The sequence below is a fragment of the Odontesthes bonariensis genome, chromosome 18 (assembly GCF_027942865.1).
Source record: "Odontesthes bonariensis isolate fOdoBon6 chromosome 18, fOdoBon6.hap1, whole genome shotgun sequence".
Classification (NCBI taxonomy): Eukaryota; Metazoa; Chordata; class Actinopteri; order Atheriniformes; family Atherinopsidae; genus Odontesthes; species Odontesthes bonariensis.
In genome coordinates, this window is record NC_134523.1 from 34,049,405 (window position 1) to 34,066,300 (window position 16,896).

General features: G+C 42.1%; 1 protein-coding gene across 1 annotated transcript in view; it reads left to right on the forward strand.

Annotated features, from left to right (window-relative positions):
* The window catches only part of col28a1a (collagen, type XXVIII, alpha 1a), a 55,362-nt gene that overhangs the window by 20,287 nt on the left and 18,179 nt on the right, over positions 1-16,896 (forward strand). The window contains exons 18-22 of the mRNA XM_075449256.1: positions 5,145-5,213; positions 5,782-5,853; positions 7,179-7,247; positions 7,583-7,654; positions 11,937-12,005. Coding sequence (XP_075305371.1) covers positions 5,145-5,213; positions 5,782-5,853; positions 7,179-7,247; positions 7,583-7,654; positions 11,937-12,005 — 351 coding nt within the window. The remainder of the gene's footprint in view (positions 1-5,144; positions 5,214-5,781; positions 5,854-7,178; positions 7,248-7,582; positions 7,655-11,936; positions 12,006-16,896) is intronic.

Here is a 16,896-nt window from a genome sequence, read left to right on the forward strand (position 1 = left end):
ACCAAGCGTTTCATATTCTGCCTTTCACAGACTGAATATGAAACGTTCGATGTTGGCACTTCCCATCTTTGTGAAATTTCTCCAAGCGTGATCTTGTTCATCTACCATAGTGATCTGCGTTTTAGATCGTACAGAAACAGGTGATGACGGTGCTCTAATTCCTCCTGAGTTCGAGACGTAGCCTAGCTTCAGAAATACACGGACTGACCTGATTAGAATAAGAATAGCGTTTTGATCCGAACAAGAATTGTTATCTACAAATGAAAATTGATTAATTTGTGATTATAATCGGAATAGTGTAGAGCTAGTCTGCGTTTATTGCGGCGTGTGTTGGTAGTGCCTGCGCGCATCTCTGTCTAAGATGTAACTTTTGTAAGTGTCTGCTAATACAAAGGAATCACTCCACGAATACACCATGATGAGGGAAGAATCCCATTCAAGATCAGCAACAGTCCATCCATACATCCATACATCCATTATCTGCCGCTTGTCCGGGGATCGGGTCGCGGGGGCAGCAGCCTGAGCAGAGAAACCCAGACGAGCTGTCCCCGGCCACTTCCTCCAGCAACAGTATTATAGCATATTATCTTGAGTTCTCTCTTCAGAAAATCTCTGATTATAGTATCTTACGTGGGCAGTCTACACTTGTGAATCAGATGACCTAACTGCACTGACTAAATAACACAACGGCAGCATTCGCCACGATGGTTAGTTAGTGGGTGTGTACAGGTGGGCATTTTTACGACAGTGTAGAATTTCAGTTTGACCAATAGAGATCGCTATACTGCCGCTAAACTACCTTGTATCCCTTTAATCTAGTTGCTAAGGTGGGACTGATCTGCTGTAGGCAAACTGGTTGTATATGTCATTGTCCAATCAGTTTAAGGTCGCGCCTGGTGTTGCTACGCCCATTTTGTGCGATTTCTGTCAGGGTCGAATTTGCACCAGGAAGCTCCCATTGACATGAATGGGACCTCGGTTTTTTTCAAAAATCCTGCTCCCAATGCATTTTCTATGAGGGTTTATGTGCTCGCACAAACGACGCACAACGTGCTTTCGTCATATGTCTGTTGCGCGGGACCATGAACATTCTACTTGTTGTTGTAACATTGTGGTTTTCAATAAAGAAAAAAAAAAAAAAAACATTCTATGAAGAAGATGGCGAGTGTCGAGTGCAACAATACGGTAGTGTTTCTGACAGAAGTACCCTTTAGTCGTCGTACTAATGCGGAGAAGGAAGTTTGGAAGAATTTTGCGGGATGTTTGAGCTAGCCTTGCGAGGCAAAGATGAAACCCAGGGCTCCACCAACCCTGCTATTTTTCCAGGTAGTATTTGATGTAGCTAAATAACTTACCCTTTTGTGCTCAATCATTGACTTGTAATGATTTAAATCTTTTATATAATGTTGACAATGATAGCAGAATGTATAATGACACATTCATTGTTAACGGTGCAGTATTATATTTAAAAAAGAGAGAAATCTCACATAAGTAAGCTGCACTTAACCATGTTTGACAACTGGTTATGCTTTTCTAAGTCATATTTTCCAAAACTTCCATAAACACTTGGATTTATATGCTGTCATTTTAATTAGATTCTGTAGAATGAAAATTGAATGAATCTTATCATTAAGAGCTTATGTGTTTACTTATTTCATAGAATCCTGGAACAATATGAGGAAAATAAATAATTAATGGTTACGGTGTAATATTAACTAATTGGCAAATTATGCAAAAAATAACAAAAAATTATTTAAAATTATTACAATAAATTATGCTACCTAGACAAATATACCTCAGTCCTATGGACTTTTATGGTACTTATGGACATAACGGGGGGAAATTGCAGTCACTTTGGTTATTTGGAAGACCAAATAACCCCTCGACTCTGCGTTGTGTTTATTTAAGGAAGACAAGGAGTTTCTGGACGATTGGACATTTTATTTCCTGTGTGGGAACATAACAGGTTTGCATCAGTGCAATCGGTTCAGCTTCGCACAGCACACTCTGATGCAGCTTTCACAGACTGGAAATTGCACTACCTAAAAAAAATGTCAGGAGCCGCCACTGGAAGGGTCTGTGTGCCGTATTCAAGTAGGTAGTTGGTTTCACAGGAGAGGAGCCCCGAAAATAAAGGCTCTACATCCCTTTCTAGTCCTAAAAAACAACAACAAGGAACAACAAGAATAGAGATACTGAGAGCAAAGTATTCTTGTGTGACAACAGAGAACAATGACATTCATTGTTAGGTTGGAGCTGGGGTATGAAGTGAAATGATGTTATGTAATAAAGATTACTTTAAATTCTGTTCTAAGATTCACAGGGAGCAAGTGTGGGGATGCTTGCAAAGAAGAAATGTGAACTCGGATAATAATCGAATTAAAATAAAAACAAAGTACCAGTCATGTGGACCTTTGTCCTTCCAAGACAAGCCTTAACTTTAGAAACTGATTAGTTTCATCAGGTTCCATTGATGAACAGAGCTAGGTGTCATTGCAATGTCAATGGAAAAATGTCATGTGTATGTCATGCGTCCTCATAATGTTTCTCAAAGGAAGCATGTATAGAAAAAACAGTATAGGTCCCTTTTGGGCAATTGTTGTTGTTAAACTTTTTCAATGATATTTTAGAAAAATGAAGATTAGACAAAGCTCTATAATAGGCTAAACACCAGGATCAAGAGCAGGCTTATTAAACAATGTTTAATCAAACCTGCCTTAAAAGCCAGTTGATAGAAACAGATTTATTTGAGCAAATAGAGAGGTGTTGATTGAACATCTTCAGTAGGATGGAGTCCAAGAGACATCAACATGATTTAGATGCCCTTATTATTGACATTAATTCAGAAAGGTCATTGGGAGAAACTCAGTGTAAATATGAATCTGAATCAGGCTTTCCACAATTTTCTAAAGCCATAGCCTTAGACAAAAGAGTGAGTCAATTGTGGCATGAGAAACATTTTTTTCTAGACAACTTTCTTGGTAAAAAGGTTGATAAAATCATTACTACTAAGCACCACAGGAATGCTTTGCTCAAAAGCACTATGACTCTTTGTAAATCTGGCACATATTCACACAGTGCTGAAAAGAAACTTAGGGTTATGCCTCTATTAGCTTTGAATCATTTGCACCAGAAGCTGTGAGAGATTTTATATCTGCAATAAAGGTATCTTACCATGCTCAGTAGCATTAGTCAGTATTTTCTTCTTTAGTGGAGCAACAATATTGTGTGTGGAATGTAGAGAGGCTGCAATACTGTCAATCAGGCAGCCCAATTGTGTGGGCAACACATTTGGAAGGCTACCCTAATCAGAGTTTATATCTGAGGATGTTGGAAATGATGATAATAGTACTTTAAATCGGATTTCAACAGCAACATGAATATTGGAATCACCAATCTAAGGACTTTGTCCATATTAGGTACTATTTCAGGTAACAAATCAGACAAATCAGACAAAAACACCAAATAAAGCTGATTTTTGTGTCTTCCAATGTGGGTGAGACAGGTTGAGTGTGAAGCTTTCAAAATATTTACTTTATTTTTTTCTTTCATATTCAAGGTTTACTTGAATTTACTTTGGCTGCCACTTCTCCTCCTCTGCCAGCGCTACTATTTAATTCAATTCAGTTTTATTTATATAGCGCAAAATTAAGGCAAATGTCATCTCAAGGCACTTCAATAATACAGTCAAATTCAAGCCAATTGGAATTCAATTCATTGTACTCATAATTCAATCAAATCCAATTTATTAAATTAAAGAAATTAAACGGGGGGGGGGGGGGGAGCAAAGTGAGGAAAGGTGTGACAGATGAGGCCCCCCAGCAGTCTAGGCCTATAGCAGCTTAACTATGGGATGTTTCAGGATCACCTGAGCCATCCCTAACTATAAGCTTTATCAAAAAGGAAAGTTTTAAGCCTGGTCTTAAAAGTGGAAAGGGTGTCTGCTTCCCGGACATTTACTGGCAGCTTATTCCACAATAGAGGGGCCTGATAACTGAAGGCTCTGCCTCCCGTTCTACTTTTAGAAACTCTGGGAACCTCAAGTAAACCTGCAGTTTGGGAACGAAGTGCTCTATTAGGAAAATATCCAACAGTGACATCTTCAAGATATGATGGAGCTCGGTCATTAAGAGCTATATATGTGATTAGAAGAATTTTAAATTCTATTCTGAATTTAACAGGGAGCCAATGAAGAGAAGCTAAAACTGGAGAAATAGGAAGGGTGAGCCACACTGAGGGGTAACTGTGGTAACTGACACTGACATGAATAGGAAGACTAGCATATGGCAGATTAACAACAAGACGAACCCTTTAGGAAAGCGTTACATTATCTAAAATGGTCAGCCACACAACTGAAAGTGGATTTAAAATAAAAACAGACTTTGCAATGTCTTTTAAATCATCAAAGACATGGTCAAAATATTTTTTTATGTGGTCAGACTCCCGACAGGTAGTTTAGTCCTAACACGAACAGTAACTTTCTTAATGGAGACCAGGAGTAAGGGCAGTTATTCCAAAATATTACCTTCAATGGCAGGAAGTGCTTCACCTGGGAAACAGACTATTGTTGTGTTTATGAACGAGTACTCCAAGTCATGGAATCACCGATGATTACTCTGTTTGGTAGGAACAGGTAACTATCTTGGTAGGACACTGGATGTTCAGCTTTCGTTGCATGCGCTGCATTAAGTGGCCCTTGGCTGGAGACTCCTGGCTGAAGGGTCTTCCCTAGATTCAGGACCATCACAGGAGTTCAATGTTCATATCATGTGAACCTCACAGTTCCCTGTCTGAGATACATCTGCTAACAAGCACTGAAATCTCTCCTCCTTTATTCTTACCTCTCTGGATGGCAATATATATATATATATATATATATATATATATATATATATATATCTGAAGATGGTTATCCAGATTTCAGGATATGTCCCTAATACTATGTCTAAATCAAGCACATAGTACTGCATTCCAGCGTTCAATGCCATTGAAATAACTGGGTATGATAGTTTAAAATATGATGAATGCATGGTAGAATACTCATTACTTGAAAAAAAGACACGTTCATTTTTTTCTTTTTTCTTTCAGTATTGGTCATGTAGTGTGCAGTATGTGACTTACTTCTGTGATTTGTTTCTTTAAAGGGTGACCAGGGTTTCCCTGGAGACTCTGGACCTCAAGGAGAGAGGGGAATAGGTGAACCAGGACCAAAGGTAGGAGAGGCAATTTCAATTTTCAGTTTTAATTATATAAAACTGAAGGCGCTCAAGGTACTTCAATAATATAGTCCAATTCAAGCCAATTGGAGTTCAATTAATTGTTATCATAATCCAATCAAATCCAATTAATTACATTCAGAAAAATCCAATTCATTCATATAGAGCCAATTCAAAAACAATTTCCTAGCTAAGGAAACCAACAGATTGCACCGAAACTTGTCTTCAGTCCAATCTCCCGTCCTGAGCGTGCCTGAGGCGAGAAACCTGTGGAGAGAAACAACTCCCTTTGAACAGGAAGAAACCTCTGGCAGAACCAGACTCAGGAAGGGTGGCCATCCGCCTCCACCAGCTGGGGTTTGAGAAGACAGAAAAGAGGGGAAAAAACCACTGTAACACCATTCAAAGGATATCTGTTGTAACAGGGAAACACGAGTTAATGACCACAATAATGTCACATGTACATGATATCATTATAGCATAGCTCATTTTTGTAAAACCATATTCAGAAGAAAGAATGGAAGGATGTCACATGTTCAGAGTTGATATATGTGTGATTTTCCAGGGTGAGTCAGGACCTGATGGGGCTGCTGGGATACCTGGCATTCCAGGTGAAGATGGAACCGTTGGTCCAAAGGTGAGTCTGCAGGCCTGGTGACTTGATTGGACTCAAAGGTCAAAGGTCATCCTTTCATCCATCTTTTTTCTGGGACCAGGTTGTGTGGGGCAACAGTTTAACCAGACAGCCACAGACCACCACCTCTCCCCACAGTGTCTATGGTCACATTTTGTTTCAAGGTTCATTCTGGATTAAGTTCAGCACGAACATGATAGTACAGTTTTTTATTTTTCAAAGATTTTGAATTTTTTTACTGGCGACCTGTCCAAGGTGTACCCCGCCTCTCGCCCATTGACCGCTGGAATAGGCAGATTTTACACCACTATTTTAGACTTTATACAATTCTGTGACATGGGTTAAATACTGCAGAATGAGTCTAATATTTGAAACCATATTTCTGATCAAAATATCCATCCATCCATCCATCCATCCATTGTCCTCCGCCTATCTGAGGTCAGCTTGCGGAAGCAACAGTTTCAAGAGAGAAAGCCAGACTTCCCTCTCCCCAGCCACACTCTCCAGCTCCTCCTGGGTGATCCCGAGGTGTTCACAAGCCAGAAGGGACATATAATCCCTCCAGTAAGTTCTGGTTCTGCCTCGAGCCTCCTCCCAGTAGGCCGCGTATGGAAAACCTCCAAAGAGAGGCGACCCGGAGGCATCGTAACCAGATGTCTGAACCACCTCAGCTGACTCCTTCAATGTGGAGGAGCAGCAGCTCTACTCCGAGTTTCCTCTGGATGGCCGACCTCCTAAATTAATGCTATATATTATATTATTGGCCTGCTGATTTAATGATTGTTTGTGAAGAATGCAAATAATGTTTACAAACTAATAATTAGTATCATCCTATAGGTGAGCTGAGCATCAGAAATGTTTCTCCAAAGAAACAGCAACCTGCTGCTATACTTGGTAAAATGGTCATGAGAGCTGTTAGCTCTATATATACAGTATATAGAGTATATACTAGTATATACACTATACTGTGTTGCACTATAATGTCATTATGATTGGATTGGGAGTGACCGTAACAATGCTTTATGAGCTTCTGACATATTATCAGGACCAGGATTTTAGATTTATTGGTATGTATAATACCCAGAAGTAACACCTGAAAGTTAGGAGTTATTGAATATGCCTTATTTAGTCCATCTGTCTTGCCTGTGATACGAGATACATAAAACAACAACAAAAAAAACTTACCTCACACTCTTATTAAAAAAAACTTTTTTTCACATGTGTTATGATGACATCTCACAAGTCTCACATGTCAAGTAACAGACTGTCTTGTGATAAATGTGGTTGTTTAATCCTACTGATGCACGTTCATCTGTCGTTTAAACAAGGGAGAGTCGGGGTTGCCAGGTTTGCGAGGACCAGAGGGAGCACCGGGGAGAGGCATACCAGGAGAAAAGGTCATTTCAGCCAGCCACAGATTTTATAAACACCCTTTGGGAGAATGTTCTGGTTGATTTATGTTGAACATTAACAAATGCTGTTTTAAGAGTCCTACACCTTTAGTTTTCCTGAGCACACATGACATAAAATCACAGACTCTCATGTAACCATTTAGGTACATGTTGGCCTACATATACAGATTATAGTTTTTTTTTAATGTGTGCAAACAGACTAGTAAAACTAACTGTATTATTTACTCTTCAGAGAAGAGGTGGTTTTTTTAAATGTCTTCCTTCCTACAGTGTGAGGGATACTTATTTATGTGATGCTGTGCGTTTGTGGTCTTCCACAGGGAGATAGAGGTGATCGAGGCCCAAGAGGACTCTTAGGGTCTCCAGGCCCAGTTGGACCTGCTGGAGCAAAGGTATGTTAACACAGGTTAGCATCAAGGTCTTATAAGATCAACATGTCAGTGTGAATTTCACAACAGTATTCAATTCAATTCAGTTTATTTATATAGCACCAAATTACAACAAATGCCATCTCAAGGCACTAAAATAGTATAATCCAATTCAAGCCAATTCATTGTAATCATAAACCAATCAAATCCAATTAATTAATTTCAAAATAATCCAATTCATTCATAGAGAGCCAATTCAAAAACAATTTCCTAGCTAAGGAAACCAACAGATTGCACTGAAACTTCTCTTCAGTCCAATCTCCCATCCTGAGCGTGCCTGAGGCGACTGTGGAGAGAAACGACTCCCTTTTAACAGGAAGAAACCTCTGGCAGAACCAGAACCAGGAAGGGTGGCCATCCGCCTCCACCGGCTGGGGTTTGAGAAGACAGAAAAGAGGGGACAACAAACACTGTAACACCATTCAAAGGATATCTGTTGTAACAGGGAAACACGAGTTAATGACCACAATAATGTCACATATACATAAAGAGAGTAAAGTGAGGAAAGGTGTGACAGATGAGCTCCCGACCTATTGGTTTCATAGATAAGTACAGCTGAGTATCATCAGCATGGCAACAGAAATTTATGCCATGCTGTCTAATAATGTTACCTAATGGAAGCATGTATAAAGTGAAAATAATTGGTCCAAGCACAGAACCCTGAGGAACTCCATGACTTACTCTGGTGCCATCCATCCATCCATCCATCCATCCATCCATTATCTTCCGCTGGTCCGGGGATCGGGTCGCGGGGGCAGCAGCTTTAGCAAAGAGACCCAGACGTCCCTGTCCCCGGCCACTTCCTCCAGCTCTTCTGGGGGGACCCCGAGGCGTTCCCAGGCCAGCCGAGAAACATAGTCTCTCCAGCGTGTCCTGGGTCTTCCCCGGGGCCTCCTCCCAGTGGGACGGGCCCGGAACACCTCACCGGGGAGGCGTCCAGGAGGCATGCTAACCAGATGCCCGAGCCACCTCATCGGACTCCTCTCGATGCGGAGGAGCAGCGGTTCTACTCCGAGCCCCTCCCGGATGACCGAGCTTCTCACCCTATCTCTAAGGGAGAGCCCAGACACCCTGCGGAGGAAACTCATTTCGGCAGCTTGTATTCGCGATCTCGTTCTTTCGGTCACTACCCACAGCTCGTGACCATAGGTGAGGATAGGAACATAGATTGACCGGTAAATCGAGAGCTTGGCCTTCTGGCTTGGCTCCTTCTTCACCACGACGGGCCGGTGCAGAGCCCGCATCACTGCAGACGCCGCACCGATCCGTCTGTCAATCTCCTGCTCCATTCGCCCCTCACTTGAGAACAAGTCCCCGAGATACTTGAACTCCTCCACTTGGGGAAGGATCTCATTCCCGACCCGGAGAGGGCATTCCACCCTTTTCCGGCCGAAGACAATGGTCTCAGATTTGGAGGTGCTGATTCTCATCCCAGCCGCTTCACACTCGGCTGCGAACCGCTCCAGTGAGAGCTGAAGGTCACGGCCCGACGACGCCAACAGAACCGCATTGTCCGCAAAAAAGCAGAGACCCGATTCTGAGGTCGCCAAACTGGACCCCTCAACGCACTGGCTGCGCCTAGAAATTCTGTCCATAAAAATTATGAACAGAATTGGTAACAAAGGGCAGCCCTGACAGAGTCCAACCCTCACAGGAAACATGTCCGACTTACTGCCGGCAATGCGGACCAAACTCTTACACCGGTCATACAGAGACCGAACAGCCCATATCAAGGAGTCCGGCACTCCATACTCCCAGAGCACCCCCCACAAGAGTCCCCAAGGGACACGGTCGAACGCCTTCTCCAAGTCCACAAAACACATGTAGACCGGTTGGGCGAACTCCCATGCACCCTCCAGGATCCTGCGGAGGGTATAGAGCTGGTCCACTGTTCCACGGCCAGGACGAAAACCACACTGCACCTCCTGAATCCGAGATTCGACTATCCGGCGGATCCTCCTCTCCAGTATCCCCGAAAAGACCTTACCAGAGAGGCTGAGGAGTGTGATCCCCCTATAGTTGGAACACGCCCTCCGGTCCCCCTTTTTAAAGAGGGGGACCACCACCCCGATCTGCCAGTCCAGAGGCACTGCATGTCCACGCGATGCTGCAGAGGCGTGTCAACCAAGACAATCCCACAACATACAGAGCCTTGAGAGCCTTCCTCTCTGGTGGGTGAGGAAGATTCTTCATTTACAAGAACAAATTGAAATCTTTCAGATAAATAGACCTTAATCGAAATTAATGCGGTTCCTTTGATCCCAATAACATGTTCAAGTCTCTGTAATAAATAACAGTAACAGCACAAACTGTCAATTTTTAATATCCACTGTCATTTTAAAAACAAAAAGGATGCTGTCAGCATTTTTACTGCCAGTAAAACAATTCAATTAACAAATATCATCCCAAGGCACTTCAAAGATGCAGTCCAGTTAAAGCAAATGATTAACTAATTCACTGTAGTACAATCCTAATCCAATAAAATTAAATTTATTAAAATCTAAATTCGGAAAATTCATACCAATTAATAGAACAATAAAAGTTGCCAAACTAAGGAAACCAACAGATTGCATCAAATTTTCTCTTCTGGTTCAGCAGAACTAGACATCTGCCTCGACCAGCTGGGGGTTGAGAGAACAGTAAAGAGGGGACAACAAGCACCATGACACCAGTCCATGGATACCTGCTGAGAAAGAGAAACACAAGTTAATGACAACAATGATGTCATATGTACATGGAGAGTAAAGAGTAGAGGGAGGAGAGGTGCGTCATGGGAGGTCCCTAAATAGTCTAAGCCTATTGAATGCATAACAAAAGGGATGTTTCAAGGTCACCTGAGCCATCCCTAACTATAAGCTTTAAAGGGAAGTTTTAAGACTAATCTACAGGTAGAGAGGGTGTCTTCCCAAACCCTAACTGGCAGCTGGTTCCACAGAGAGGGGCCTGATAACTGAAGGCTCTGCCTACCATTCTACTTTTAGAAAATATTTTATAGTGAGATCTTTAAGATATGATGGAGCTTGGTCTAAGAGCTTCTGAATTTTGAATTTAACAGGGAGCCAATGAAAAGAAGCTAAAACTGGAGGAATATGATCTTTCCTCTCATCAGAACTCTGGGTGCAGGATTTTGGCTCAGCTGGAGGCTTTTCAGAGAATTTCTGCGATAATCTAAAAATGACTTATTACAGCAAGTCCCCTCTTGAAGCAACAAATGCATGCACTAGTTTTTAAGCATCATTCAGGGACAGGATGTTCCTAATTATGGCAAGATCACAAAAGGTAAAAAAAAAAAAAAAAGCTGTCCCGGACACCTTTTTTAAACTCAAGATCCTGTGAAAAAATAAGTCCAAAGTTTCTCGTGGTTGTACTGGAAGCCAAGCTAATGCCAAAGTAGTCAGTACAGTAAATCCAAAACAGTGAATGGACGCTTTTTAACCAATTACAACTGTATGACTGAAGAGAAACAATCCACAAACTCTTGAAAGAGACTTGTGCAGAAAATACTATTTATTGCATATTTGAGCCTCAAGGTTTTGAAATTAATTTAATTCACAACTAATAAAGAGGTCTGTGTTGCAACCCTCTGCTTCTTCTGTCTGCATATATCCTAATATTACCCCAGATTTATCATCGGTGTGTATAGAATTAGAAAAAAAAATAGTTATGATACATATATGTGTAACAGAGCAAATGTAGCTTGGAATGTAAGGGCTTAAAGTGGGAGATAAGGTTGTTTACTTAAAGCAATTGAAGCATTCCACTTATAGCATTCACAGTCTGTTAATAAAAATAAATGATAAAATGAATTTATGAAAAATAAATAAGTAATAAATACTGATTTTACAACCACAGCGTGGCTGAAGAACATCAAGTTTGAGCAGTGAATTTGACTCTACTTACATGTAAGATGATCTCCTACAGAAAAAGTTGGAAGCAGAAGAATGTCTCGTTGGGGTTTGTGGATTTTTTGGTCGTTAGATTTGTTTTTTCTTGTCCGTTTTTGTTTCTGTTCTGTTTCCTTGTTTAGATTATTGGTGTTTTGAGTCATTAAAGTGATCTCATATTAAAAATGAACATACTGACGAGCAGGTCACTTCCTTAATTCAAATTTGGTGATGGATCTTTTATGATGGAAGCTTTCATTTTCAACTGAACAAGTTTTTGTAAAATTCATGAATCCAATGTATTTGCATGTTGTGGACAAAAAAATAAATAAATAATCATCTTTGACGTTTTGCTGACTCAGGGAGAACCTGGCAGCCCAGGAATGGTCGGACTTCCAGGTCCTGCTGGGACTGGCTTTCCAGGGTCAAAGGTGAGTCATTAGTCATACGCAAACAGAATGATTTTCAGATGGAAATGACTAATACTAGGATTTCAATGAAACTAATGCTAAAATTTAAAAAAGAACTATACTTTCAAGACTGATCACCCAGAGTGACAAGATTAATCCTGCTAATTTACATTTAGTAAAATAGCTAAACATGAGCGCATTCAGCATGAGCATTTTGTCAGAACGAGGTGTTGCTCGGTGATGGTGAGAGATGCAGATATCCCCCCCAAAAAATGGATTTATTCCACAGAACTGTAAAGCCGGAATACCAAAAAACCTAACTATGAAAAAACTGACAAAATGATGTTATTTTACGGGGTGTGGATGGTCACAACGTGGGATGCCGCCGAAGAACATATGCGGAGAATACAAGAGCACTATAATCTCCAAGTTGAGGAAATCCATCGACAATTTGAAGTCTGTCTGTCATCTTTCTCGCCAGCCCTTCCAGCAGAGGTCCATATTTCACCGTCCCCGACATGTGGCGGTAAAAAACGTCCTCTGCTCGGAGGCTGAGGAGCTCGCGGACCTCCTTGTCTCCCCACTTGGCCATCTTGCAAAATGTCTCGAACTTGCAGAGTAGAACTTGAAGTGAAACTTGTCCTCACCTGTCGCTGTTGTTCTGAATCAGCAGTCCATTCTGTCTTTTAAACTCCTCACGTCACGCCACGCCCACGTCCGACCCGCGTCAATTGCTTTCACACCAAATTCGGCTCGGCAAAAACACTAGGGTCCGACGTGGGTGGAATGGCGAATCGAGTTGACACCCCAGCCCGGATCGTCAGTGTGAAAGGAACAGTGGACACACTAAATTCGTGAATTAAACGCGGGTTCTTACTCAGTGTGAAAGGGGCTTCTGAGAACAGGTGATGTGAGTGAGGCTGATGGCGGGGCAGGAGAGACGGTGGAAAAAAGTGGCATAACATGGCAAAGCTAAACTCTAAACTAAAGACAGAAACAAAACTCAGATTGTGACACATCCAACCAAAGGTCATTAGTGTTACTAATTATGATATTTTTTCGGTAAACTTTATGTGTGGGATAGAGCAGATGGCGTTGCTGTTAGGATTAATACAAGAAAAATAAGCCTTTTAACACAGCTTAATTAAAGGTGGGGTAGGGGATCTTTTTCTGGAACATTTTTTTACATATTGCTTGAAATACTCTTCACACCCCCATTGCAACCAATTAATTAAAAGTTTTGACAAATATAAAAAGTTTTAGTGGCCTCTAGAACGTACAATCTAGGAAAAACACTATCCAATCATACTGAACGGACCGTTAACAATGATTGGATTCTGATGCCGTCTATCAAACTGCAATCTGCTCCCCCCCTCCCCCTCCTTGCCCCTGTGCACGTACCCTGCTCCGTGAACGAATTACGCGTCCAGAAGCTTGGCAGGAAGCTAAACTAGAGCCAGCTTGGCTAGCACCTAGCATTATTAAACGTATAGTTATCATATACTAAATACGTCAACGATCGATGCTTGCTGTCAGAACAGCGCTCGTGCACCTTCGTGCTTGTGCGCGTTCATGTACTCTAGAGGCGTGCCTTCGGGGGGAAAGTGAAGAAAAGGGTTGGGACTTTTTACATGTGTATTTTCAAAATGCAGCTTCGCTGGACTCAAAATCCAGGATCTCCTACCCTACCTTTAAGAGAGTGTGAGGAGTAATGCTCAGATTATTGTGCCTCTGTTCATTGTAAATATTAACCTGAATAGAATATGTAGCCATGAATGAATTAGTAGGTGTGTTTCTATTATTAAGGTGAATGGATATTGCTATTCTTTTGTGTCGTTTGTTTTGGTTATAGTATCATTTATTATCCATTTTCTATACCCATTAAATCCGACTCGGGTTGTGCAGTCTGTCCATCACAGGGCAACACAGAGATAAACAAAACAAATATTCAATGCACACTCATTCCTAGGGACAAAGAGTTACCAATAACACCAACGTGTGTTTTTGGGTGGTGGGTGGAAGCCAGAGTTCCTGGAGAGAACCCACGCATGCATGGGGAGAACATGCAAACTCCACACAGAAAGGCCCCAATGGGTATTAAAACTAGGAACCCCCTAGCTGTGGGACGAAAGTGTTATCCACCTCACCAAACATGCAGCCCCTTTACATGGCAGTTATACATATTAGTGTTGCTTTGTTCTAAGGTAATCAATTGTATTCATGTCAGCTGTGATTAGGTAGAATGCTTTACTGCAGCTTTTCAATATAAATCTATAAATAGCTGCTTTTTCATCTGCTCAATGAAACACTCACCAGCCATGTATGCATTTGATCATCTCGTAGTTCCCTGTGAGTTGGACTGCACATGGTATTCAGCAGTATTGAGTAAGATTTCATTGTAAGAAAGAAACTATTATATAAGGGAACTTTGGCTAAAAAATGTAACAATCACTTCACAACTGAGTAGTAAACCTACAATTAGAAAGTAAAAAGAAAATAAGAGAGCTTGTTGAAGAGTTCACATATATATAAGTGTGATTAATGCTATTACTGATGTCATTTGTGAGGTTACGTTACCTCAAAAAAACAATTTTCTAATATCTACAAAATTCTTTAAGATTTTTAAGAAAATAAGTTACTGCTAAAATATCTAAAACAAGACTAAGCTGATGTTGGTTCAGCTATCTTAGCTGTGGATACCTTAATGTTAGCTTTTGATGCTAAAATTTATTTCAGCAGCAGTAACATATACATGTACAGTCACGATTCTGGCCCGTCTGCCTGCTGTCTCCCTTCCCTGCTCACCATGTCTGCAGTTCATCTGCTTCACCTGTCCCCTGCTACTCCACACTCAATCAGCGTCATGCCACTCACCTGTTCATTAGCAGTTATTTCAGCTCTCTGGCAGGCAAACGGTGCCAGATTTTTGAAAGTCTTCGAGTGAGTAGATATCCAGCGTTCCTTCTCTGACTGATCTTGTTCTTGACCACGTTCTGCCCCACGGATTTCCCTGCTCTGTCTCGCCCACGTTGGATATCTCTATTCTGGAAACCGACCTTGTTTTTGCCTCTCGACCTCCGTCTCCTGCCTACTCCCATGAAAGGACCGTTTGCCTCTGCCTCCCTGGTTCTGACCCTGTTTCTGCCTCCTGGATTCCGAGCTCTGTTCTGCCCCTCCATTGAATCTCAAGGAGAAACTAGACCTCACCTTTGGTCCTCGGTTTCTGCCAGACAACAACTTCGATTGTTGTCTGGCAGAAATTCTGGGTCCTCCGTCCCGAGCATTACAGAAAAATGGACCCCTCCCCAACACAACAGTGGCGCAGCAGTGTTGATAATTCGATTTCCCGATTGGACGCTGGAATGAGTGAGATTATCTCCATGCTTCGTACCATGAGGCCTGTTCCTGCGTCGGTGTCATCACAGCCGGATGTTCCCAGTTCTCCAGTTGCTCCTATAATCTTAAAGGAACCTCGCTTAACTCTACCAGAGTGTTTTTTTTTTAGTGGGGATTCTGATCAGTGCCGGGGCTTTTTGACTCAGTGTGAAATTCACTTTGAATTGCGGCCTTCGTCTTTTACGTCTGAACGATCACGAGTGGCATTTGTAATCTCTCTTCTGTCGGGCAAAGCCAAACAGTGGGGCACGGCTGAATGGCAGAATAATTCTGTTTCCTGTTTATCATTTTCTGCATTTTCCAAGGAACCCATTAGAGTCTTTGACCCCGTTCTCCCCAGTCAAGAGGCCGCTAGGGGCTTGTTGTCGTTGAATCAGGCAGAGAAAAGTGTGACGTCATATATTATTGATTTTCACCTGTTAGCCGCCGATAGCGGTTGGAATCAGGAGGCTCTCATGGATGCCTTTATGCAAGGCTTAAACGAAAACATCAATGATGAGTTAGCAACTCGGGATTACCCCAGGTTCTCTGGCAGACCTAGAAGATTTGGCTACACGTATTGATCTCCGGTTCACTGAAGGGAGGAGAGAGAGGCGTTATGAGAGGGAATCTACTACTTTCAGATCCTGGGAACCATGGCCCGATTCTAAGTGTCAGTCCTGTCATTGAGGTTGACGACCCTGAACCTATGCAGTTAGGGTAGACCAAGATTTCTATGGAAGAACGTTCCCGTCAAACAGTTTAGACTGTTTTTACTGTGGAGGCAAGGGTCACATTGCTGCCGTGTGTCCATCTAAGGGTAAGACTCATCAGGAGGAGAGAGTTCTGTTGAGCCATGTTTTGACGTCTGCCTCCTCATCACTTTATTTTCCCGCTAACATTATAGTTTCTTCTGTCTCTCATCAGGTATCAGTCCTCATTGATTCAGGAGCTGATACTGAATTTATGGACAAATCCTTTGCCAAGAATCTTGGAATTAAACTCCACTCGACTCAGTCCACCCTTAATGTCCTTGCTTTGGACGGTCATTCCCTCAACCATTCCCATCAGGCCACTGAGAAGGTTACTTTAACTCTCGGTGGAAATCATCAGGAGGAGATTTCATTTATTGTTATCCACTCCCCTCAGTTACCCATTGTTTTGGGAGCTTCTTGGCTTAGAAGACATAATCCCTACATCGACTGGCAAGCCAAGGAGATCCTGGGATGGTCCAGATCATGCTCAGCTTCCTGCCTGTTTTCGGCTGAGACTTTTTCTGCCTCTTGTAAGGCCATTGAAGACACTTACTCTTACTTATCCAATGTGCCGCAGGAATACCATGACCTGAAGGAGGTTTTTAACAAGTTTCGGGCAAAAGCACTTCCACCCCACAGACCTTATGATTGTGCCATCGAACTCCTTCCAGGTACGTCACCTCCTAGGGGGAGACTCTATTCTGTCTGCCTCTGAATACCAGGCCATGGAGAAGTATGTGGAGGACTCCCTCAAGGCTGGGATAATCCGTTCGTCCTCCTCT